The sequence below is a fragment of the Cyprinus carpio genome, chromosome B3, assembly GCF_018340385.1.
Source record: "Cyprinus carpio isolate SPL01 chromosome B3, ASM1834038v1, whole genome shotgun sequence".
Taxonomy (NCBI): domain Eukaryota; kingdom Metazoa; phylum Chordata; class Actinopteri; order Cypriniformes; family Cyprinidae; genus Cyprinus; species Cyprinus carpio.
In genome coordinates this window covers 303,986-330,126 of record NC_056599.1, presented here as the reverse complement: position 1 = coordinate 330,126, position 26,141 = coordinate 303,986, and the positions used below count along the sequence as shown (strand labels likewise).

General features: G+C 37.6%; 1 protein-coding gene across 5 annotated transcripts in view; it reads left to right on the top strand.

Annotated features, from left to right (window-relative positions):
* Positions 1-26,141, top strand: part of LOC109097822 — a 43,591-nt gene that overhangs the window by 4,040 nt on the left and 13,410 nt on the right. For 3 of the 5 annotated variants that reach the window (XM_042719358.1, XM_042719359.1, XM_042719357.1), the window contains exons 3-7: positions 4,227-4,646; positions 6,112-6,555; positions 9,100-9,531; positions 12,566-12,792; positions 24,869-25,055. In XM_042719358.1, coding sequence (XP_042575292.1) covers positions 4,227-4,646; positions 6,112-6,555; positions 9,100-9,531; positions 12,566-12,792; positions 24,869-25,055 — 1,710 coding nt within the window. The remainder of the gene's footprint in view (positions 1-4,226; positions 4,647-6,111; positions 6,556-9,099; positions 9,532-12,565; positions 12,793-24,868; positions 25,056-26,141) is intronic. The other 2 variants (XM_042719360.1, XM_042719361.1) reach the window with 2 other exon arrangements.

Sequence of the window (26,141 nt, the reverse complement as noted above, 5' to 3'; positions counted from 1 at the left end):
CTTTAGGCACCAGAGTTTTTTTCCTAAAACGTTCGATTTTGACATCATAATTTCAAAAGGCTATATCTTAAAAGTGATAAAAGATAGAGACTTTCTGTAAATTATAGAAATATTAAAGATGACCCAAAGTTTATGTAGGGATTACGTTTTCCCATCTAATTTGCATATTTTGACGTCATATGGTGGCGGCCATCTTGGATTATAGAATTTTCATGAAGTCACATGTTTAAATGATAAAATGCAGCATTTCTTTCCCCCCAAAATGTTCCTCACCTTCTGTATGCTATATTGCACAATACTGAATGCTCAGGTAAATAGTAAATAGTAAACAAACTGTGTAAATCATTACTAATAAATGGTAGAAACAAACTGAATGCATGTAGCGTTTGGCCTTTTGCTGTAGAGATTTTCCATTTACTACATACAGTAGGCACTCTGATTCCATGTATGGGGCACATATATATATATTATTCATATGACACACAAACACAAGTAGACAAGACCTGTTTAGTTCAAAAGCTCACTCGCAACGGCAAGGCACAGATCATGAGTGAGATGACGAGACGAGAGACAGACAGCGTGCGCCAAGTGTGCACAGCTCGGACTACTGTCATTGTCATTGCGACTCCCCACCCTACCTCCACGTTGTCCCCTAACTGTCCTATGAATACTTCGACCTCGTCTAACATACCCAGTGGCATTAGACAAAGTCTCCACCACAATACTGTCGCCGCGATTACGGAGAGGCACACGGTCAGAAGACAAAGCTACATGGCTAGCGCGGTAAAAATCTCCCGCCTCGTTCCCCACAACACTAACACGCCTGCTAACTTCGTGATGAACACTCCGACCCCGGGAAACATTGTTCCCACCACTGACATTGGGCAAAGGACCATCTACATTGGGCAAAGGATTCACTGTTTGTGCTTGGTGAAGGGCTATACTTTCACTTTCAGAATCACCGTCATCTTCTGAAGGCAGATATTCCCCTTCAGAATCAGGGTCCGCGAATAAAGTCCCAACACTTCATTGCGGTTAAGCTTTATTGATGCCATTAGATGATGATAATAATAATAATAATAATAATCTAATGCAAATACTCGCTGACGTTGACAATATTGCTCTGATAAAAGGGCTCACTCTCACACTAGCTCCGCTTCTGTTCGCACTGATTCAATGCGCTCTAGCTCGAAGATTTTGTATAGAAGCATTTTTTGAGTCGGAGATGAAGTATGACATGTCTGCTATCTAGTGGAGGGGAGGTCGAGCGACATTTGACACCCTATTTGACAAAATCTGCCATTTTATTCAGTGCCGCATCTTGTCAAGTAAACTCGACCATGGCGCCTAGAGGGTTAAGGAGTATTTAATAGAGATATGCCTGTTATTCAGGGATGCTGTTACTGCACAAATAAAAGTTGTATAAATTGTTCCCCCGAGTTTCACTTGCAAAACTATTGCATCCCCTCACAAAGATATTTGCATTCCCTTGCAAAACTAGTTGAGTTCGGACAAACATTCCTGTTAACTTTACAGCTCACAGTGGTTCATACAGCTCTGTACGTTCACAATAGAGTGGTTCATAAAGTTTTGTTTTGAACTCGGACTCAAATATAAAGAAATTAGGGATGTGCGGGTCTAGTCGATTCGGTACAGCTCCTACCAGTCGACACTGAAAACAATAGTCGGTTACATGACAGAAAAAACAACATGATTATCATTAAAATTACCGTCATTTTATGTTACTATCAAATTCTCATTGTTACATTTTAAAACATTTGAAATAAGTTAAAATAAAACATTTGAAAAATAATACATTATTTTTAAAAGTGTTTCGGGACATGAACTACATTTTTACCTCATACCTCACATGAGTTTTCTTTGTGTCAGTTGTGGCGAGCTCTAAAGTGACCACGCGAAAGACGAGCAAGGTGTGGGATTATTTTGAATTAGAAGGACACTAAAAAGTTTTGTGTGAACTGTGTAATGTCATTGGCTTACTATAACTCTAGCGAATCATATTCATTACAGGCACGTAGCCGCCTAGCTTAGAGACTAGCCAAAGCCAGCTAATATCATTCACGACAGCCCGCCGCCGCTGCGATCCTGTCTGCGCCGTCTATTCCTCGAAGACCCACTTCGGTCACCATGCTTTAATTCAAAACTCTAACCAAAATTCTTATCTCTACCTTTTCTCAATCTCATCAATATTTTTCAAGTACACTAATATAATTCCATCACCCTGTTTTAATGCGCAGAAAAGTATGAAAGATATCATCAGAATAGTCCATCAGTGGTTCAACCATAATGTTATGAAGCAACGACAATACTTTTTGTATGCAAAGAAAACAAAAATAACGACTTTATTCAACAATTTGTCTCCTCTGCGTCAGCGTAGCACCATTTTGGAGAGTATCTTCTGGACACAAACTGCATATGCTGTTCTGTGTCAGCTGGGTCACACTGGGTCACAATCAGAGTTTCGATGCTTCCTTAGTGTTTTTTTTTTTCTCACTCAAATTTTAATCAGCCTAACTTGTCCAGTTGGGCATATAAAGATGTCTTTCACTTAAAAAATGGCTCAGACGAGCTTTAATGTCGAGTACAACTACAGAATGTACAAAAATCGTAAATTTGGCCTAACTATGCTATGATAGCAATTCCCAGTTTACTGCACAGAAGTTACCAAGGCCACTTGTCTAAATGTCATGATAGGAGGCCAGTGTCACATGATATCGCTTATACATTAACTTAAATAAATATAAAAGGATATATTTCTTAAGTATAATTAAGTGAGCTTACCAGGAATTATGAATAAAGCCTCTGATCTTCAGTCGTTCTCACACTGCTCCAGTCGGCTGGATTTCAGGTTTGAATGATGCGCGCAATCCCATAATGCCACACTACAGTAAGTTAGTGTAAAAAGCAGGAGCTACAGTGACAACACCTGCTTCTTTAAATGAATTAGTTGACGTGGAAATACAACTGTAAAACCTTATTTGACCCATAATGCATTGCGAATTACATCTGCATCTTGTAAAATGTTTAAACTGTTTTTTGCTGTAGAAACTACAGATTTGTCAGTGTGATTCATAGATTAAGTATTTCAAATGCATGCTATTATATACACCCATGGACAAGGTTTTTTTTATTTTATTTTATTTTTTTTACCATCTTTTGGGGGATTCTTGCTTTTAGACTTGTCGGATACAAAACTTCCATTTAAACGACAGTCAAATTAGTTGTCGCGCACATCCCTAAAAGAAATACAGATCGTAGGAGATGTCTTGAAGTGCTGCTTGCTGAAAGGACCTAAAATAATCCCAGAAGGTGCTCTTTGGTTGGGTTTGAAAATAATGCAAGGCAGTTACAGCTACATGCATTCAGTTAGTTAACCCAAAAAAGTTAAAAAGCTTTTACTCCCATTATGACCATTATAATAGAAGCATTAAAAATGTCTAAAACACTGCACAATGATGACACACTCTGAAGAATACTGAAGGCTGAAATGCATCAGTGTGCAGTGTCCTGGTCTATTATTATATTATATTATATCACAATATTTATGTAAAATTCAAGATTAGTTTTATACCTCTTGGTAAACATTACTGTGTTTGTATACAATTGTGCTAATATTTGCGTTTGTGATGAATTTGTTATTAATGGCCAATATGTGTCATGTAGATGTGATTCGTCTTTGCAGTGAATTATTTTTATTTTTTTTTATTCACAACACAATTCAATGCATGTATATGAAAAATACTATATTATAACCATTAAGGATAAATTTCTGAAAATAAATGACTATTTAAAACTGAGTACAATTTAAACTATTTGCGTGGATATATTGAACAGGGTTATTGAATACTGATTGTATCAGTTTATCCCATTTTAGATTCAAATTAAACATTATTTAATTACCTCATTCAAATGTGGCACTTCTGCTTTGCTGGGTCTCATGAAACTTCATCTATTACTGTCCCTTCAATAAGAAGACTTACGTTCAGTGTAAATCTGTGTTGTATCTGATGCCATTATTTAAGGTTTGTACAGTTATCAAAATTGTAAATTAATTATTGACATTTAATATCTAATATAAAGTGTTTAATGTAAGCTGTAAAACAGAAACCAAACACTGTTGTTATTTAGCATTATTTAATCACATCGTAGCTGTAAAAAAAGTTCTGTAACATCTCTGTTTATTTCTCATTTCCATTTTGTTACAGATTCTCTGATCAGAGTGAACGTGTTCTAAGCAGATTTCTTCTGAGTCTCTTCATTAAAGCAGCAGAGATTGAGACACAGACAGGAAAGCAGATGCTGAAACTGTTATCATCAGTCTGCACCAGCTCTTCTGGTTATAGATGGACTTGCATGTTTTTTGATTGGGATTTCCTGCTGGATCTTTGCTCTCATGTGAAGAACTATGAGACTCAAACAGGCAGGAATTATCTTCCAGCATTACAGTCAGTTTTCCAGTCACCTGATGAATGGATCATAGATCTCTCCCAGAGAAAGAGCTCCGTCCTCCTGGAAGTGCTGAAGCTCCAGACAGAGAAGAAACCAGTCAATCTGAGAAGATGTTCAGAGGAAGAGAGTGAAGTGATGAGTTTCCTTCAGTGTCTGCCCTACATCTCACAGCTGAGGTGAGAAAATCTCTGTCATCTTACAGTTATTGTGAATAAAGGTCTTCACGGATCCAAATATTCGTACCCGACCCTGAAGAGACCCGTAAATGTACTACCTGGACCCAACGCGGACCCGACCATTATTCTAAAGTTGGACCCGAACCAGGCTGGGAAGACACAGACCCCCGACTGCACCCGAGGGCCACATAGTGCTCAGCAAACTGCTATTAAGTCAATAAACAAGTTGTGAAGAAAAAAAAAAAACTGGTTGCCGTAACTACTTTTAGTAGCCTTCTCCCTGACTGCGATCCTTCTCCCTGACTGTGATGCATAATCCTCCTTGCCAATAAATGCTCTGCTTCTGGCGGCTGATGTCACAAGGGTTTTTTTTCTTTTCTTTACTTTATTTCCCGCTCACACTTTTCTCATCCTAATTGTACAATATGCAAGTTACAAAATGCTCGCTAAGTTCTGACTGATACTGATCACTGCAGGTGCAGTGTTCTCCAATCGACTCGGTTATTACACACAATGTTAAACAGACCCGGAACCTGAAGTAATAGAATGGGACCCGACCCATACTCGGCTCACCATTTATAAAATATAGACCCGAACCGGTATGGGTCCCTTGGGTCTCAGGTCCTCTGTGAAGACCTCTAATTGTAGCTTGAACATGTTTTCTGGTCTTAATGAGTGTCTTTAGATCAGGGGCTCTGTTTTGTTTCAGTGTAAGCTACAGAGAGATGCATTCTGATCATACACTACATCTGATCTCATTTTTGGATGAACATATAAATCTAAGTGCAGTTTTTGTGAAGGGTGACACAGCTGGCCGTCAGTGTAAAAGCTCACCATACTGTATTTCTCTTTCATAAATAAACACTTGATGAATTCCACTTTTCTGAGAATATAATATCAAAGTGGATATCGCTTCCCAGTGTTTTCAGAAAGCCAGTGCTTTTATCCTCAGTGGAGAGAGAATGTGTACACATGGTTACTAGGTTGACAAATAGTATTAACACATTTATCAGATAATTCTGTATTGCACAAGTGTGACGCTCTGTGTCAGGGTTTACATATCTTTATATCAGGCAACCAGGTTGTGTTCCTCTGTGGACAGATTCAACCTAGTTGTAGCCTATATATTATACTCTATCCATTATGTTTTAGAAATCTTGCACTTCTCCACTGTTTTTAATGATTTTCTTGTATTCAAATTAAGTGCGGTCCACTGCTGCATGCCGTGATATCAAAACAGAAACAGCTCGATACCCGTATCATCAAATACCTGTAGAGATGCATTGTTGTATCAAACACAGCTCTACTGGGTACCTCTGAGAAAATCCCCATCCTCCTCCTGATTACCTGCAGACTTTGCACAAATTACATTTTTGTTCAATTATGTACAGTAGTATATTAATGAAAATCGAAAATCGAAAATCGACATGAATGAAGTGTTTGGTTCTTCATTGTATATTATCAGGTTCTGGGACATTTCTGCTAAAGAAACAAGGATGTCTGCAGTAAGATTTCTGCTGGATCTCTGTGTTGGTGCAGTAGAAACTGACAGAGATGTAGGAACAAGATTCTCGACTCTTCTGTCATCTGTGTGCAGCTACAAAACCTTCCCTTTTGATGAAGATAATGAAGATTATGATGCTGGTGTTCAGAGTGATTTCCTGCTGGATCTTTGTTCACATGTGAAGAACTATGAGCCTCAAACAGGCAGGAATTATCTTCCAGCATTACAGTCAGTTTTCCTGTCACCTGATGAATGGTTCATAGATCTCTCCCAGAGAAAGATCTCCGTCCTCCTGGAAGTGCTGAAGCTCCAGACAGAGAAGAAATCAGTGAAGCTGAGATGTTCAGAGGAAGAGAGTGAAGTGATGAGTTTCCTTCAGTGTCTGCAACACATCTCACAGCTGAGGTGAGAAAATCTCTGGCAACATACTGTTATTGTGAAATATGATTTCTGCATAAGCTGGAAGATCTTTTCTGGTCTTAATGAGTGTCTTTAGATTAGAGGCTCTGTTTGTTTCAGTGTTAACTGTAGAGTGATGCATTCTGACCATTCACTACATCTGATCTCATTTCTGTGTCAGTGACTAAATCTAAGCTCAGTTTTTTTGAAGAATATTAACTATAACAATAATTACTTTAGCGTCCACACCAACAGACAGTAATGTTGTGTTTATTATAATTTGCACTGCAGTTTTGTCGTCTGCCACTTTTAATGCTCAAGCACTTTAAAGTCAGATTGATTATGATTGGCTACCAATGCTTTAATTGATCATCAGCTGGGTAAAAAAAAATCATTCTGAAAGAAATTTTAATAATATTGTTCCTCTGTGTTGCTGTTGTTATAGCTATGGTATGAACTTAACTGTTCTCATAGACTGACAATGATTATTAAGACTTAAGACTTACCGGGAACATCCAAGAAAATCCCCATCTTTCTCCTTCATACACAGACTTTGCACAAATAACATCCCATTGATCTGCATTTCAGCTAAAACTAGGGCTGTCAAAATGGCTTAAAAACTAAATTCGAATTTTGTACTTATATATTATCAAAATTTGAATTATATTCGAATTTAAAATGCATAATTGTGTCCACACACCATCTGCATTGTCATTTTCGTCATCAAGACGGCTAGCGGACAGCCGCGCACCCCGCCCGCACGCAGGCAATTCTTGAGACCGCGCGTACAACAGCGCACGCACGTACGAACGAACGAGGTGAATGATGAGACAGAAGTGGTACTGCATATCGAGCTCGTCCGCCTTTTGAAAGCTGTGCGGACGCTGCTGGGCACAAGACAGAACGGAACGCGGAATGTGAAGTATACCCAGGCCGGGGCTTAACCTGTTAGCCTGCATCCAGATGCCGGCGTCCTCAACTCGCCTTGTTTGCACGTGTCAATATTTACGAATATAATAAATAAAACGGGACAAATTTAATCTTGACAAATTATATATCATTATAAAGATCTAAGCCTCAAGCATCGATGACAGATCGCTGTTTTTCAATGGAAAGCTTATAAAGAATGTATTTGCTAGATTTGTGTAAGCAGTACACATCAAAACATGAAGAATAAAAACGCAGTACATACCAGATTCGTTGTAATAACGAGTCATAAACACATCCACAGCTGTAAATCCCGGTTTAGTTAGAATGGTAAGGGTCCACTGAACTACATCTCATGGAGCACGTTTAGTCCAACAAAGCAATAACGTTGTAATATGGATGATAATTCCTCTGTTTAAGTTTCAGTTCTTCAGGGACAGAATTGTTTGTGTCTGTTATGGAATAACTCACGGTCAGAAACTGCGTCTTGGTAGTAAAAAAACGGCATGTTTTTGTAGCGTACAGTGTCACAACCGAATGAGACGATCCACAAAAAAAGTGAAAGATAGGCGGAAGACTGTTTATTTGAATTCTGGCGCTCTCTCGTGAAGGCTCGTGACGCGAGCTCTGACGCACCTGTCATCTGATGGAGGCGGAACTTAGCGATCGCCTTTTTCTTTGATTTTTTTATTTTTATTTTTTAACATTTTTCATATATGTGTGAGTGTGTTTTATGTTGAATGTGACTGTATCTGCATGATAACATCTGTTTGAGTGCAAATCAGCTCGCTATTACTGTGTAATCACAGCTATCAATGTGAACGCCATCTATATGAATAGAGTGTGATTATTGACTTTATGGCGCATTTATATGATTATCATCTCTATAACTGGCCATCAGCACTTCAGCATGTATTTTCATTGTAATTCATTGTAAATGCTGCATTTCTAGCAATCTCAGGATGGCTAGACATAGTCTCTGAAAAATGGTTGCAGGAATCTCATTTTTCATGGTATCTCCTTCAGATTTGAATTAGAAACTCATGAGACATTTGACTTTCAACCCATTACCTTTCTAGATTGCTCCAGGACTGATTTCATGTATTTTTATATATAAAAAAAAAAAAAAAAAAAAAAAAAAAAAAAACAATTCAGTGTGGTAAAAAAAATTTCAAGGCACTTAAGTGTCTATAACTTTTAATATTTTTGAGCATTATTAACTCTGGTTGACAAAAAGTAAAGCCCAAAGGGTCTTCTTTACAAAGAAAATTATGTGTGTAACACACTGAAGTAAGGAACTGTTACAATTTTAAGTTAGGCAGGGTACTTTCAGCTGTGAGTCCCATAATGGGGGGTGCTGGCTAACAGGTTAAAGCAGCCTCCTTAACGCACACCTAAAATTTGAATGCAACGTTTTTGCATTCGAATGTGGATTTTTATTTTAAATTCGACGAATATTTGAATTTCAAATTTTTTTGACAGCCCTAGCTAAAACATGATCAAATCAGATCCCTGGATCTTCTTGTTGAGTTATTTATTTGTGTCTGATGTGAAGAAATGTATTATGTGATGTAAGTTGTCTCAAATTAATGAAGTGTTTGGTTCTTGATTTATTATTATCAGGTTCTGGGACATTTCTGCTAAAGAAACAAGGATGTCTGCAGTAAGATTTCTGCTGAATCTCTGTGTTGCTGCAGTAGAAACTGACAGAGATGTAGGAACAAGATTCTGGACTCTGCTGTCATCTGTGTGCAGCTACAAAACCTTCCCTTTTGAGGAAGTTGCTGTTGTTCAGAGTGATTTCTTGCTGGATCTGTACTCACATGTGAAGAACTATGAGACTCACACAGGCAGGAATTATCTTCCAGCATTACAGTCAGTTTTCCAGTCACCTGATGAATGGATCATAGATCTCTCCCAGAGAAAGATCTCCGTCCTCCTGGAAGTGCTGAAGCTCCAGACAGAGAAGAAATCAGTGAAGCTGAGAAGATGTTCAGAGGAAGAGAGTGAAGTGATGAGTTTCCTTCAGTGTCTGCCCTACATCTCACAGCTGAGGTGAGAAAATCTTTGTCATCTTACAGTTATTGTGAAATATGATTTCTGCATAAGCTGGGACATGTTTTCTGGTCTTAATGAGTGTCTTTAGATCAGACACTCTGTTTTTTTTTTTTCAGTGTTTGTTAGCGACAGAGTGATGCATTCTGACCATTCACTACATCTGATCTCATTTCTGTGTCAATGACTAAATCTAAGCTCAGTTTTTGTGCAGGGTGAGATACAGCTGCTGTGGGTCTGAATACTCATCATATTTGTAGATGTTTGAGCACAAATTATGGGTGTATTTATGAGACATCTTTGTAAATTCAACCATCAGATGATACCTAAGTACATGTGCTAAATGATGTAGCTGACAATAACGGTTCACTGTTAACACTAGTCATGATGATGTGTGTCAGTAGATTAATGTGATTAATTATACTTACATTCTCTGTCATTTAATTGAGTCAACATCCAGTTAGTCCTGATGAGCACCAAGTTTTTCAGGTGTGTTTAAGGTGTATTTAATAGAGAGATGCATAATATTCAAGGATGCAGCTTCTGCACAAAAAAACGACACAAATAGTCTTCATTTCTATTCTTCTAATACATCACTTTCACCCAATTCACTTCTTATAAATAGTCTGTCTTCATTTATAGCTGTTGCTTGCAGGGAATAAACTCCTAATTAAATTAAAGTTGACCAAATTCATTCAAGCATGTGATTTTGCCAGACCAGTCCATTGCATTTCAATTTCCATTTATTGTCATTGCATAAAATACAACAAAATTAGTTTGCAAACCTTACGATCCATCCAATCATAACAGCACGACAGCTACAGTAGTGTGAAAGTGTTGGCCCCCTTCCTGATTTATTTATTTTTTTTGCATGTTTGTCACACTTTAATGTTTCAGATCATCAAACAAATGTAAATATTAGTCAAAGATAACACAAGTAAACACAACATGCAGTTTTTAAATGAAGGTTTTTATTATTAAGGGAAAACAAAATCCAAAACGACATGGCCCTGTGTGAAGAAGTGTTTGCCCCCACTGTTAAGACTGTGGTTTATCACACCTGAGTTCAGTTTCTCTAGCCACACCCAGGCCTGATTACTGCCACACCTGTTCGCAATCAAGAAATCTCTTAAATAGGACCTGCCTGACAAAGTGAAGTAGACCAAAAGATCCTCAAAAGCTATGCATCATGCCGAGATCCAAAGAAATTCAGAAACAAATGAGAAAGAAAGTAATTGAGATCTATCAGTCTGGAAAAGGTTATAAAGCCATTTCTAAAGCTTTGGGACTCATTATTCACAAATGGCGAAAACATGGAACAGTGGAGGACCTAAGAGTGGCCGGCTGACCAAAATTACCCCAAGAGCACAGCGACGACTCATCCAAGAGGTCACAAAAGACCCCACAACAACATCCAAAGAACTGCAGGCCTCACTTGCCTCAGTTAAGGTCAGTGTTCATGACTCCACCATAAGAAAGAGACTGGGCAAAAATGGTCTGCATGGCAGTGTTCCAAAACGAAAACCACTGCTGAGCAAAAAGAACCTAAAGGCTCATCTCAGTTTTGCCAGAAAGCATCTTGATGATCCCCAAGTTTTTTTGGAAAATACTCTGTGGACTGACGAGACAAAAGTTGAACTTTTTGGAAGGTGTGTGTCCCATTACATCTGACGTAAAAGTAACATCGCATTTCAGAAAAAGAACATCATACCAACAGTAAAATATGGTGGTGGTAGTGTGATGGTCTGGGGCTGTTTTGCTGCTTCAGGACATGGAAGACTTGCTCTGATAAATGGAAACATGAATTCTGCTGTTTACCAAAAAATCCTGAAGGAGAATGTCCGGCCATCTGTCTGTGACCTCAAGCTGAAGCGAACTTGGGTTCTGCAGCAGGACAATAATCCAAACCACACCAGCAAGTCCACCTCTGAATGGCTGAAGAAAAACAAAATGAAGACTTTGCAGTGGCCTAGTCAAAGTCCTGACCTGAATCCCATTGAAAAGGCGGTTCATGCTCGAAAACCCTCCACTGTGGCTGAATTACAACAATTCTGCATCGATGAGTGGACCAAAATTCCTCCACAGCGCTGTAACAGACTCATTGCAAGTTATCGCAAACGCTTGATTGCAGTTGTTGCTGCTAAGGGTGGCCCAACCAGTTATTAGGTTTAGGGTACAAACACTTCTTCACACAGGGCCATGTAGTTTTGGATTTTGTTTTCCCTTAATAATGAAAACCTTCATTTAAAAACTGCATGTTGTGTTCACTTGTTATCTTTTACTAATATTTACATTTGTTTGATGATCTGAAATATTAAAGTGAGACAAACATGCAAAAAAATAAGCAATCAGGAAGGGGGCCAACAATTTTTCACACCACTGTATAGAACTATTATGCAGTTAATATAACACACGGTAGTACAATACAATAGTAGTGTTATGTATACAAATTTTGCACAATGTTGTTTTGAAGTGGTCCTTCTTTGCACATAAAGGTCTGTTAACACCAAGAATGTTAACTATGACAATAATTACTCTAGCGTAACACCAACAGACAGTAATATTGCGTTTATTATAAGTGCACTGCAGTTTTGTCGTCTGCCACTTTGAATGCTCAAGCTCTTTAAAGTCAGATTGATTATGATTGGATATCAATGCTTTTATTGTTCATCAGCTGGAAAAAAATCATTCTGAAAGTAATTCTAATGATATTTTCCTCTGTTTTGCTGTGGTTAAAGCTATGGTATGGACTTAACTGTTCTCATAGATTGAATATGATTAATAAAACATTTACTGTCCTTGGTGTGAATGGGTCTGAAGACTTACTGGGAACATCCAAGAAAATCCCCATATTTCTCCTTCATACACACAGACTTTGCACAAACAACATAGCATTGATCTGCAGTTCAGCTAAAACATTATCAAATCAGATTGCTGGGTCTTCTTGTCGAATTGTTTATTTGTGTCTGATGTGAAGAAATGTATTATGTGATGTAAGTTGTCTCAAATTAATGATGTGATTGTGTATTATCAGGTTCTGGGTCATTTATAATAAAGAATCAAGGATGTCTGCAGTAAGACTCCTGCTGAATCTCTGTGTTGCTGCAGTAGAAACTGACAGATATACAGGAACAAGATTCTCGACTCTTCTGTCATCTGTGTGCAGCTACAAAACCTTCCCTTTTGATGAAGATGTTGATCAACAGAGTGATTTCCTGCTGGATCTGTACTCACATGTGAAGAACTATGAGACTCAAACAGGCAGGAGTTATTTATTTTTATTTATTTCATTTTTTATGGGAATAGTAGGAGACATGGTGAATTGTGGCACTGACTGGGTGTATACACAGACACAAACTGTAAGCATTATTTGAAAAGCCTAGATTATGGGTAGCAAATGTTTTCTCTTGGTTCAAGTTTGACAGTAATACAAAGACTGACACATTAACATTTCAATTAAAAAAAGTACAATTTGATAAAAAGTAGTCTTGGATCATGTCTAAAGAATACAAAATCAAAACCTAAAAAAGTAATTAATGCACTGTGTTTGGCAACACTGTTCTCAGAAACTACAGGATGCTCATCCTTGTTTAATATACTGTTGAGAGCTATAAGAGGCATCTACACTGCATGAAAAGGTGCATTTCTGGACTGTTCACGTCTGCGCACAAACCAGTAAATGGAATGTTTTATGGTAGTTTCCGTGTATGTGCTCTGGCATTTCTGACTTCTGGACACTGACAGAAACTGACTTTTTTGTGTGCGTCAGTTTTCCAGTCCTCTCACTAACGCGATAAACTCCCAGATACGGACGGAAATGTTTACTCACTCACCGGTAAATCCACATACATCCCTGTGGATGACAATAGTCTCAGCAAAATCCAGGCAGTTAAATCTCCGTAAACGGACACTCATTTCTCAGTAAACGTCTATAAATTACTGTACACTTAATGTGTTTCAATTGCTATGGACCTTCTATACAAAATGCGTCATATGCGCTTATAAAAACTGTCAACAAAGCCACAAACACAGCAAGGCATCAACAAAACTCAATTTTTATTTTTCAGCAAATGCAAGACTGCAAACATTTAACAGGACTGCAAATATTATTAAACAACCTCAGCAGGACTACGACATCATTTAGATTGAGAAAAATATTTTCAATATTTTGCAAACACAGACACTAACAGTAAATCATTAAACTGATTAAAAATGAAATAATTTTGAAAAGAAACAAAAAATGTATACTAACCAAAAGACAAACACAATAATGGATGACCCACAGGTGTTTTATTAGAGGTCGACCGATAGTGGATTTTGCCGATACTGATAGCTAGGTTGGACCATACAGGCCAATACCGATTAATTAACCGATAGTTTAAAAAATGGATACTGAACAAAAACTAAAATAGTGCTTTAGTTACAAAAAAAAAAAAAACAGTACTGAACCATACTAGTAGTAGTAATAAAAGTAATAATAATACTAATAACAGTAATAGTAAATGTTGAAATTACCACACTTCCGCATCGCGGAAAACATAGGGCCCTACAATTATACCAGCACAATGTATACTCTTACACTTTAACTGCTTCTATCCTTGAACACTTAATGATTATTTAATCAAAATAAAAGAGCAGCGCTGAGTCAAGGAGAACTCACTGGTATCACACACACTCCGGATGCGTCGCGTTCAACTCCAGCAGTGGTCTAAAACAGTTTATTTATTCACCAAACAGACACAAGTTTGCTTCAATAATGAACAATGAGGCATAGATAAGTTTGAAGTTGACGGTTTTAAAAACGGAGCAAACGTAAAGAGCGATCTATATTATAGCTCTATAAATGAAGCATACAGACTTTATTAGAGTCACAGAAAGACAAACGTTTCGATGAAAATGCTCAATATAAAATTCATTTTGTACATTAATAACGATTCGGGTGAATATAATGTAATTTAACGTAAAACTATGTGAATGGCGCTCTGAAGCGCGGCAGGATTTTCTGTCAGCTGCATTTAAATCCGGGTCTGAAGTTTCTCGCTCTCTTCAGCGTGCAGCATCACGTGTCTAAACAAACAGCATGTGCTGTCAGTGATTTCAACCACTAGAGGCTGCTCTCACACTGTATAATGAAAACAGACCCTTCTCAGCCACTCCAGCAATGGACGCAACCCAGAAAACTATCGCCATGGATTTTTGCCGATAACCGATTGTTCCAGCAATCAACTATCGGTGCCGATTAATCGCCAAAACCGATACATTGGTCGACCTCTAGTTTTTATGTTTTGGGATAGTTTTTCATGAGTCCAGAGCAATTCAACTAACTGCTGTTCTTCAGAAAAATCCTCCAAGTCCCGCAAATTCTTTGGTTTTCCAGGATCTCTGCATATTTGGCCCCTGTCCAACAATGACTAATAATTTTGAGATCCATCTCTTCACACTGAGGAAAAATGAAAGACTCATACACAATTATTATAAAAGGAGAAAACATTGTTCACTGATGCTCCAGAAGGAAACACAATGCATAGTTATGGTTTTGCTTTGGGTTTCTTTTCTGTTGTAGTTTTCGTTTCTTTTATATGTTGCCAGATAAGGATCTACACCTGTTACCAATCTGGGACTCCATTTAAGGTGTCTGGCCTTTGTTGGAAGGGGACCTTTCGTCCTCATCCTGCAGTTTTGCTCCGAAGCTAGACCTTAGCTTTAATTGTTTGTTTCTTTATTGCTGTTTATTTATTATTTTTAGCATTTTAACTACTTAAAAAAAAAAAAAAAAAAATTTTTGTTTGTTTGCGCTTGCACCTGTATAATGTGTAGGCGTAGTGTATTTGAACTTGGAATTCGATTCAACTGTGTGCTAGCATTAGCAAACAGCGGGTGTTTGGTTTGTTATTGGGAAATATGTTCGAGAGTTTTTCTGCGTCCTTAAAAACTGTGGATTGTTGGTATTTTTGTGCTGTATTGCATGAGGACGTGAGAGTTAGTGGGAGCCGAAATTTAGACCACATATGGTAAATGTTATGATTTCCCTAATCGAATATTGTGTAGCTCGGGAAGGATTTTGAGTAGCCTAATGTGTTTGCTGTAGTAGACCCCAGTGAGATAATATTATATAAAAGTAATTTGTCAGCAAACTCTGTTTTTTGTCGCACAATTGTGGTGTTCCCCGGGAGGTATAGCAACGCATTGGGTTGATTTTTTTTTTATTTTAGTTTGTTGTTTTTGTGCTAATGCTGAGTTAAGAGAGCTGCCGCTGTTGTCAGTGAGATTAGACAACTGACGGTATTTGAGCGCTTAAAAGACTTGACTCTTGGTGGAGGCACGAAGACTAGGGTGAGTTAGTGTAGGGGGATGGAAAAAGAGTAGGGGGAACAATCACTTATTGTGTTTGCAAGTTGTCATAATTACGAGTTCTGTGGTAAAATAGCTACTGAGTTAGACTTATTTTATGAGTCTCCTAGTGAAGAACTGTTTGACAAATTAAACATTTCTTCACTTCAGTTGTTGGTGGTGGCAGCTAAGTATGAAATTCTGTTAACTACTAAAGACAAACCGTTAAAAGGGACCATTGCATTAATTGTAAGAGCAGCTTTGGTAAATTTAGATGTCTTAACTATGAGAAAATCTGCTGCTGTTGAATGTGATGGAGCTGATCAAACTGCTGTTAATGCTTCATCGTTATCTTTTGGGCAGCAAAGGGATCTAATGCTTTTAGAGATAGAAAAGGCGAAACTGAATAGTGAAATTGAGATTCGTAGGTTGGAGGTGGAGGTAGAAGCTATGCGAGTTCCTGTGGCTCAGTGGTAGAGCATTGTGTTAGCTTCGCAAAGGTTGTGGGTTTGATTCCCAGGGAACACACATACTGGTAAAAAAAAAATGTATAGCCTGAATGCACTGTAAGTCGCTTTGGATAAAAGCGTCTGCTAAATGCATAAATGTCTGCTAAAAAATGTCTGCTCTCAGTTAATTGGTGAGGGTAAGCTGGGAGACAGTTCTGTTGATCCAAATGTTTCGGGTAAAAAAATGGCTGGTTGGGGCAAATAATATTAAGCTGTTACCCAAATTTAGTGATACTGATGTTGACACATTTTTTTAGTTTGTTCGAGCGTTTGGCAGATGTTATGAAATGGCCAGACAATGAGCAGACTTTGTTGTTACAGTGTGTGTTAACCGGTATGGCACAGAAAAGCTTGTTCTTCATTAAGTGTTCATGATAGCCAACATTATTCTAAGGTTAAAGAGGCTGTACTGAAGGTTTATGAGCTTGTACCAGAAGCCTATCGGCAAAAGTTTAGGAACATGAAAAAACCTGCGGAACAGACATATGGTGAATTTGCGAGAGACTTAAAGATACAGTTAGATTGTTGGTGTGTTGCTTCAAGTGCAAATAGTCTTGAAGATCTTCATGAGTTGTTCTTATTAGAACAGTTCAAAAGTACTTTACCTGAGCATGTTTCTACCTTTTTGACAGATCGAAATGTAACATTTACTGAGAATGCTGCAGTTCTTATGGATGAGTATGTACTTACTCATAAATGTGAAGACAGGAAAGGTAGGTCTAAGTTCAGCAGGGCTCCAAACTGCGACTAAAACAGTCGCATTTGCGACCATAAATATTAATTTGCGAGTGACATTTTTGCTGAGGTCGCCACTGGCGACTACCCGCCGAAAGCTCCTCAGGATTTAACTGCTAAAAAAGTTTTCTCAGGCGGATGATTTGCTTCATTCTAGCAGCGCCCCGTCTGTGATAAAACGAACTCGGGCCGAAGGTTAATACACACAACTACACCGACTGTGGACCTGCCGCGTGTACAACAGCTTTTAGCCGGGATCGGCCCATAGAGAATAAAGCAGTCTGTCAGCCAGAAGTGTTTTGTAGAGTCGGCACGGCTCTGCCCATTATCTTCTCACCGATGCTGAGACTGAACTGACAGAGACGCATTTCAGCCAGAATCAGCCCAAGTGTTATTGCTATCTGGGTATATATTGACATGTTATAACTTGAATGTAATGCCTTTTTCCTAATTTTTCCTAATTGTTTTGCGATCAAATCTTTTGTTATGTTCACGTATTAAACTGAGACGATGCACATTAAAGTTTTAGTGGAAAAAGAGAGTTTCAGACAGTCCTCTTCTCTGCCGCACATCAGCGCTGACGCACACAGTCTGATAAATGCAGCTCTGCTGTGCAGCGAGAGAGAAATGACGGAGACGTAAGAAGGGAAAGTGCAGAAAATACAGCGTCTATTTCGTGCACAACTTGAACAAACTAGAACAGGTAAAGCTGTCAGCTGTGTGGATATTGACAATATCGTTAACAATTCTCGTTTATAATAATTACTAATATGGCTTCTTCTAAACAAGATCTTGGTCTGTGTTCTTTTAATGCATGAACTTCATTATTTGAAGTGCAACTGCTGTCCAGTAATCACAAAAAAGCTCTGTGCTTTGTCACTTTTTAATAAAAGTACCAGCTTTAAAATTACTCAAAATTCATAACGAAATTCAAACAATACAGTTTTGGCGCTCTTTAATGCAGCAGGCGCAGTTGCTTTAGCGTCTCAGTTCAAGAGCAAGTAACCCATTTAATCTTTCTCTTTACTAATATAGTACATAGTGAACATGAATTAACATCAAAAGGTAGGCTATTGTATAAGAGATCCTACAGTACAACTTACTGAAATGTCTCATGTAGGAGGAGCCCAAGCTACACTCAGTGGTCAAGTGATGCTTATGCTCCATGATACTGGTACAGACTCTGTGTAATGAACAATTCTTTGTGACTGTAGATTTCAAGCTGGATAAGACATTTAGTTCCCAGGTCATCTACAAGATGGATTAAAATGCTGATAAAGTCAAGAAAAGATGAGACATAAACACATGACAGTATAATTGAAATGTTGAAATGTAAATAAATATATAAATAATAATCGTAAAATAAATAAAACACGTTTATTCTGTGGCACCTAAAAAAATTATTTGGCTCCTAAGTTTTTTCTTATAGGAGCCAGTGGCTCCTTACTCAATTTTTTTGTTTGGAGCCCTGTTCAGTGATATTCCAACAGAGGGCTTAACTGCCCTCCATCAAGTCTTGCCTGATCATAATAATAGGGGTGAGAGGAATTTGAAAAGTTATGCTGATAGAAATGACCGTTGTGCTTATTGTCATCTAAAGGGTCACTGGAAAAAGTATTGTGTAGCACTCAAGGAAAAACTCATGCGTGTTAAATCTGAACCCAAGCCTACTCTTGTTGTTTAATCTGTTCAGACAGATAATGATTCTGATGGTCATCTTGATAGTTTATAGAAGTTGGAGAAACCGGTGGTACTTCGTAATGGTGGAGATGTAGGTTATGCTCCTTTCATTTCAGATGGCCATGTGTCACTGCTTGGAAGTACTGAAGAGGTTCCTATTAAGATACTCCGAGACACTGGTGCATCTGAATCATTCATTTTAGAGTCTGTTTTGCCTTTTTCACAGGAGACTGATATGGGAAACCGGGTGCTGATTCGAGGTATTTGATTGCAAACGTTGTCGGTACCCCTGCATAACCTGTTTCTCCAATCTGATTTAGTAAAAGGATCAGTGGTGATGGGAATTCGTCCTTCACTACCAGTAGAGGGAGTGTGTTATTTTGGGGAATAATCTGGCTGGTGACCGTGTGTGGCATTTTGTTCCATCTCCACCTGTGGTTACTACTTGTCCTGCTTCATTGGGTGACATGGATATCTCACAGCAGTATCCAGAGGTATTCGTTTCATGTGCACTCACGTGTGCAATGAGTAAAAAAAAAACAACTGATGATGCAAAACTTAATGATTATAAGGACCTTGTGAATTTACAGAGGGACGTTCCTGGTCTCCTTGCTTTGCCTTCTGTTTCTCAACAGGTTTGGGTTTCTGCTCAGAGAGAGGATCCATCTTTGACGTCTCTTTTTGATCCTGTTTTGTCTCCAGAGTTAGAAGAAAGTTCAGTTAATGGGTACTTCCTTGAAAATGAGGTACTATTGCGGAAGTGGACTTTTAACGCAGAGGGAGGTTTGACTGAAAACCAATTATACAGGTAGTTCTGCCTGTACCTTTGCGAAATACTGTAAAAGAGTCTGCTCATGGTGGGGTGTCAGGCCAATTTTGGAGTTAATAAGACCTACCAACATTTGTTGCAGTATTTTTACAACCTGCCAGCTGACTGGAAAACCAAATCAAATTATAAAGCCTGTCCCTTTATATCCCATACCTGTTATGGAACAGCCATTTCAACATCTTGCCTTCAAAGTCTGGTAGTTTGTATCTACTGACAGTGATGTGTCAGAGCACTCGTTATCCTGCGGCATATCCTTTGCATTCAGTCACCACTCTATCAGTTGGAAAACCATTGTCCCAGTTTATATCTATTTTTGGTATTCCAAAAGTTATTCAGAGTGATCAGGGGACAAATTTTATCTCAAATATGTTTCAAGAGGTGTTAAGACAACTCTGTGTTAGACACAATAGATCAAGTGTGTACCATGCTGAAAGTCAGGGTGCTTTAGAGCGTTTTCACCAGACGTTGAAATCCTTGTTGATGGCATATTGCACCGAGTTAAAGGGTGACTGGGAGGAAGGTTTACCGTGGTTGCTGTTGGCCGCACACGAGGTTGTCCAAGAGAGTTTGGGATTTAGTCCCAATCAGTTAGTCTTTGGACATTGAGTACAGGGACCATTGGTAGTACTGTGTGATGGTGCTCTACAGGAGGAGCCACCACAGAGTTTGATCCAGTATATACATGGTTTTCTCCAACGTTTAGTTCTGGCTGGGGAATTGGCAAGAGAGAAATTGGGGAAAACCCAGGAAAAAATGAAATGTTGGTTTGATCGCAAGTCAGAGATTCGCATGTTTAGCCCAGAAGATCAGGTGGTAGCTTTGTTTCCTTTACCGGATTCTCCTTTTTGTGTGAAATTTTCCGGACCTTGCAGTTTGCTTCAAAAAGTGTCTGATCAAAATTATATACTTTCTACCCCTTAGCACAGGAAGCGTACTCAGTTGTGCCATGTGAATTTGTTGAAGCCTTTTCATGCTCGTAATGTCGCTTTTAAGGTAATTCCTTCCTCTGTTGCCTTAGCCAATTTGACTCCTACAGGTAAATGAGAACAGGATGTGAAACCTTCTGATGATGTAATTTTACAACCTTGTCTAAAAAACTCAGAAACCTTGGCTAATTTAGAAAAATTATTAAAACATTTATCTTGTGAACAACAATCTGATTTAAAGTCTATCTTGATTGAATTTTCAGATCTCTTTTCGGATATTCCTTCTCGTACACACTTGATTGAACACGATATAGACGTTGGAGATGCTAAACCTGTCCGTCAGTGATTTTATCGTGTGTCATTGGATAAACGTCTGAAGTTAATTATATGCTTGAGAACAAAAAGTAATGGGTTAATGACTTTGTATTAACTCTGGTAAGGTTGTGGTTTCCTTGAAGTTAATTTTGGGTATATTTTTAGTATACTATAGTTAGTATAGTTTTCTTCTCTTTTATAGGTTATCAGATAAGGATCTACATCTGTTACCATTTTGGGACACAGACATTTAAGGTGTCTGGCCTTTGTTGGAGGGGGAGCTTTTGTCCTTATACTGCAGTTGTGCTCCCAAGCTGGACCTTCACTTTGTTAATTGTTTGTTTCTTTATTGCTGTTTATTTATTATCTTTAGCATTTAAATCCTTGGACTTAAATATTTTCTTGTTAATATACTTTTGGACTTTGAACCCTTTTTGTTGTTGCTTCCTTGAGTGGGATGTAACAGCGTTAAGAGTTGGGGGGGTGTACATTTTGAACAGGATAATAAATTTTGTTTAAAGATCACATCTGTTCATTTAGTACAACCCTTCAGAAGCATACATAAAATACTTTTTCATCCTTATTTTCAAAAAAATAAATAAAAATTGTTTTACCTGTTCATCCAATTCAAGTAGTTCACACCCTGTGTCTCTTAATAAATTCATGAAAATCAGTAAATGAGTTTAACTTTTGAAATAGTTGTGTACGAGTCCCTCAATTGTCCTCAGTGTAAAAAAAAATGGATATGAACTCATACTTTCATTGCTGAAAAGGGTTAAAATATGCAAAATATGCTGGAAAACCTGAGTAAGTGAAGGATCTGGAGGATTTTCTGAAGAAAAGCAGCCATTTAAACTTCAGGACAAAGGACTCATAGAACACTATCACAAAACAAACATGAACCACTATTTCTTTTTAATTAATAAGCTGTAATTTTGACTAGCAGACTAAATGTAATTAAATTATATCTAATTTCAGTGAAATATCAATACCCCTATCATCCTCTGCCATGTCCTTTCTATTTATCATTTAGAAACTGTCACTGGTTGTTCAAAGGGTTCATATTTTCACAGTCCTTCAGATGAATGGTTAGATCTGGGAACAGAGGATCCTGTAAAAATATAATAAAACACTTTCTCTAAATACATTTTGCAATTTTCATTGTTTAAACACAAGTTAGTATGATGAAACATAACATGATAATACAAATGTAACAGGCGGCTATTTTTGTTTTCTGAAAACAGGCGGCTATTTTGTTAGCTGAACTATACAGCAATTCATGAGGTCACATGTATATATAATAGACAGAATAGCATATTTGGCCTGCTGTCATCTGGAGGTGAGAAAGGTGGCGATATATAGACTTCCTCTGATGCTAATTTGTTGGATTATCTGAAAATGTTTCTCCTAAACTCTGTTAAAATAAACTTCATTAATAATTGGGGGGAAAAAAATCAAAGTAAGTCAAAGTGATTTAGTCACTGAATAAAATATAAGATAACTTTAGTAGTTGAATGGTATTCAAAAACTGTGTTCAAGTTACCTGATTGATGACTGTTATTTAAAGACCAGCAGTTTTCCAGAAGAATGGCAACATGTGCTATCTAACCTAAAAACATTTTTATATATATATATATATATATATATATATATATATATATATATATATATATATACATTAAAACATATACATTAAATCAGATCATAATAAAACAAAATACATTGTAGATTTCTAAACAAAAGCACTGACACAAACAAAAGGAGTGAAATTTATGCTGCACTTTGAAAATTATGATATATTAACAAATGAAGACACAACATTTCTCCTCTAAGGCTGTCTCCGGTGAATCAGAAGTCAGCTGCAGTGTTTGGAGACTCTGAAATCAGATGAGCAGAATGTGTCTGCAGATTTGTCAGTGGGGAACATGTTAACAACTAAAGCATGCTAGCTAAACTAACATTAATTAATAAACATGTATATTGTACTAAAAGCTAACTTGACTCTGCGGTCTCATATGAGGACATTTTATTTTTGTGAATTTCTCTGAGACTGTATATGCCAAAGTTTTAAAGGGGTCATATGATGCTGCTAAAAAGAACATTATTTTGTGTATTTGGTGTAATGAAATGTGTTTATGCGGTTTAAAGTTAAAAAAAAACATTATTTTCCACATACTGTACATAATTGTTTCTCCTCTTTGCCCTGCCTTCTGAAACGTGTAAATTTTTACAAGGCTCATCGCTCTGAAAAGCGAGCTGTGCCCTGATTGGCCAGCTATCCAGTGCATTGTGATTGGCCGAATGCCTCAAGTGTGTGATGGAAATGTTACGCCTTTTAACATATTGTGATGCCTTGTCCGGCTGGAGCGACGAGACATAAACCCATTATAAACATGATTTCTAGTCGTGTCTTCTTTTGGAAGGCAAAAACAAAGTGGTTTCGCTTTCTCAACAAAACAGCATCACACACTGCAGCCTTGAGTGAGCAGAGGCCAGAGGCCTAGAGTGAGCCGCGGACGGCTTGAGGCGGATTTTACAAAGGAGCGTACATTGTGTGACGACCCCGGGCTGGACTCCGCTTCGTCCATGGTGAAAGCCCATTCTGCGATCCACAGTGTAAAGTTGATGTATTTCCTCAGCAAACAGCACGGATCAGCCCCAGGCATGACGAAGCAGATATCGTCCTCTTTTGGAAGGCCCAACAAACTAGTTTCGCTTTCACAGTGACACAGCATTTATACGACATGGCAGCGGCGGCAACAACAATACTACAACGAGAATAAAAGGTACGCCTTGTTTCTTTGTGTGAACATCTGGGCAGTGTAATGAAAATATTCCCACATAGTGACGTAGATATGTGGGGGTGTGTTAGAACGACCCGTTTCAGGTTGGTTTGGACGAGTCTCGACTTTTATAAAGAATATCACCTACAGATCTGCTTTATTCACCAAGAGCTTGTAACACTCCAAAGAGAAAGGAAAATTTGAAATTGCATCATATGACCCCTTTAAGTCTGGATGTCCTGTACAGAGCACATTCAGGGCTTTTCAGAGATACCAAATGATTGCATGTTTCACCATGACCACTCCCTCTCCTTGGTCATCAAAAATGTCTGAAGTGACACTCTTATGGAAATATGATAATATTTTGTAATTATCATTTAAATCTGTCTAATTTTTAAATTATGTCACAATTCAATATCTCAGGAAAATGTTATGGAGTTTCAAAATATGACTTTCTGTTATGAAACAGGACGTTGATTTTATACATGTCCTCATATGAGGACACCAGGACTAAAGGCATGTTTATTACGCATTTGGGAGACATAACAAATGAATAGGGGAAGAAATTATATTTCAATATTCCATGAAATATATATTATGAAAATCTTGTCAATTATTACTCCCATAATTACACTTCTTTTTGCATTACATGTTGCCTCAAAAACACATTAATATGCAAATTAGATTTAGTTTATAGATACATTGTATATAATGAGAAAACCTGTTTATGGTCATTTTACACACATTTTGAATCATTCTGTTATAACATAGTTGAGAATCATCTTTATACAAGGTTTGGTAAAAAAAAAAAATCTTGAAAACTAAAAATGTATTGGTGATTTAAAAAAAATCTATTGTTTTTGGCTATACATGTTCATTCATGTCTTTTTATTTTTTTAGGAAATAGTCCCGATGTCCTCTACCGAGGACATAGCATAACTTATGAATGAAATATCTTTTAAAAAATAAATAAATAATAAATAAAAATAATAATAATTACATTATTTTTAATGCTCTAAACAATGTAAAGACATGGAAAAAGTTATTTTTTCCTAAAACTTTTTTCTTGGGTCTTAAGAGGTTAAATTTTACGTAGCAGTTGTTAAGTAAGTTGCCAGTTAGCAGTTTACCAAGATATCTAGACTAATTTTACAACATAAACACACTCAAATATATCCATTATATTTATATATCCATTAACACTTGCAATCTACTAAATCTATCTTCCAGCATTACAGTCAGTTTTCCAGTCACCTGATGTCTGGATCATAGATCTCTCAGAGAGAAAGAGCTCTGTCCTCCTGGAAGTGCTGAAGCTCCAAACAGAGAAGAAACCAGTAGATCTGAGAAGATGTTCAGAGGAAGAGAGTGAAGTGATGAGTTTCCTTCAGTGTCTGCAACACATCTCACAACTGAGGTGAGAAAATCTCTGGCAACATACTGTTATTGTGAAATATGATTTCTGCATAAGCTGGAAGATATTTTCTGGTCTTAATGAGTGTCTTTAGATTAGGGGCTCTGTTTGTTTCAGTGTTAACTGTAGAGTGATGCATTCTGGTGATTCACTACATCTGGCGCCGGTTGCATAAAACTGTTTTAGACTAGTCTTTAGACTTTTTCAGAACCGATACCGATCCGATACCAAAAATTCTGAGTATCTGCCAATACCAATACCGGCACAGTTTTTTTAAAATCAGCATTGAATTTCTATACCTCAATATGTAGGTCGATCATCACTTTTTTGTATGTTACACACAGTCTAATAAATAGACAGCTTCATTATAAAGAATGTACACACAGGTGCATCTCAATAAATTAGAGTGTCGTGAAAGTTCATTTCAGTAATTCAACTCAAATTGTGAAACTTGTGTATTAAATAAATTCAATCCACACAGACTGTAGTAGTTTAAGTCTTTGGTTCTTTTAATTGTGATGATTTTCACTCACATTTAACAAAAACCCACCAATTCACTATCTCAACAAATCAGAAATACTTCACAAGACAAAAAAAAAAAAAAAAAAAAAAAAAAAAAATTGTGAATTGTTGGCCTTCTGAAAAGTATGTTCATTTACTGTACATGTACTCAATACTTGGTAGGGGCTCCTTTTGCTTTAATTACTGCCTCAATTTGGCGTGGCATGGAGAAGATCAGTTTGTGGCACTGCTGAGGTGGTATGAAGCCCAGGTTTCTTTGACAGTGGCCTTCAGCTCATCTGCATTTTTTGGTCTCTTGTTTCTCATTTTCCTCTTGACAATACCCCATAGATTATCTATGGGGTTCAGCTCTGGTGAGTTTGCTGGCCAGTCAAGCACACCAACACCATGGTCATTTAACCAACTTTTGGTGCTTTTGGCAGTGTGGGCAGGTGCCAAACCCTGCTTGAAAATGAAATCAGCATCTTCAAAAAGCTGGTCAGCAGAAGGAAGCATGAAGTGCTCCAAAATTTATTGGTAAACGGGTGCACTGACTTTGGTTTTCAAAAAAACACAATGGACCAACAC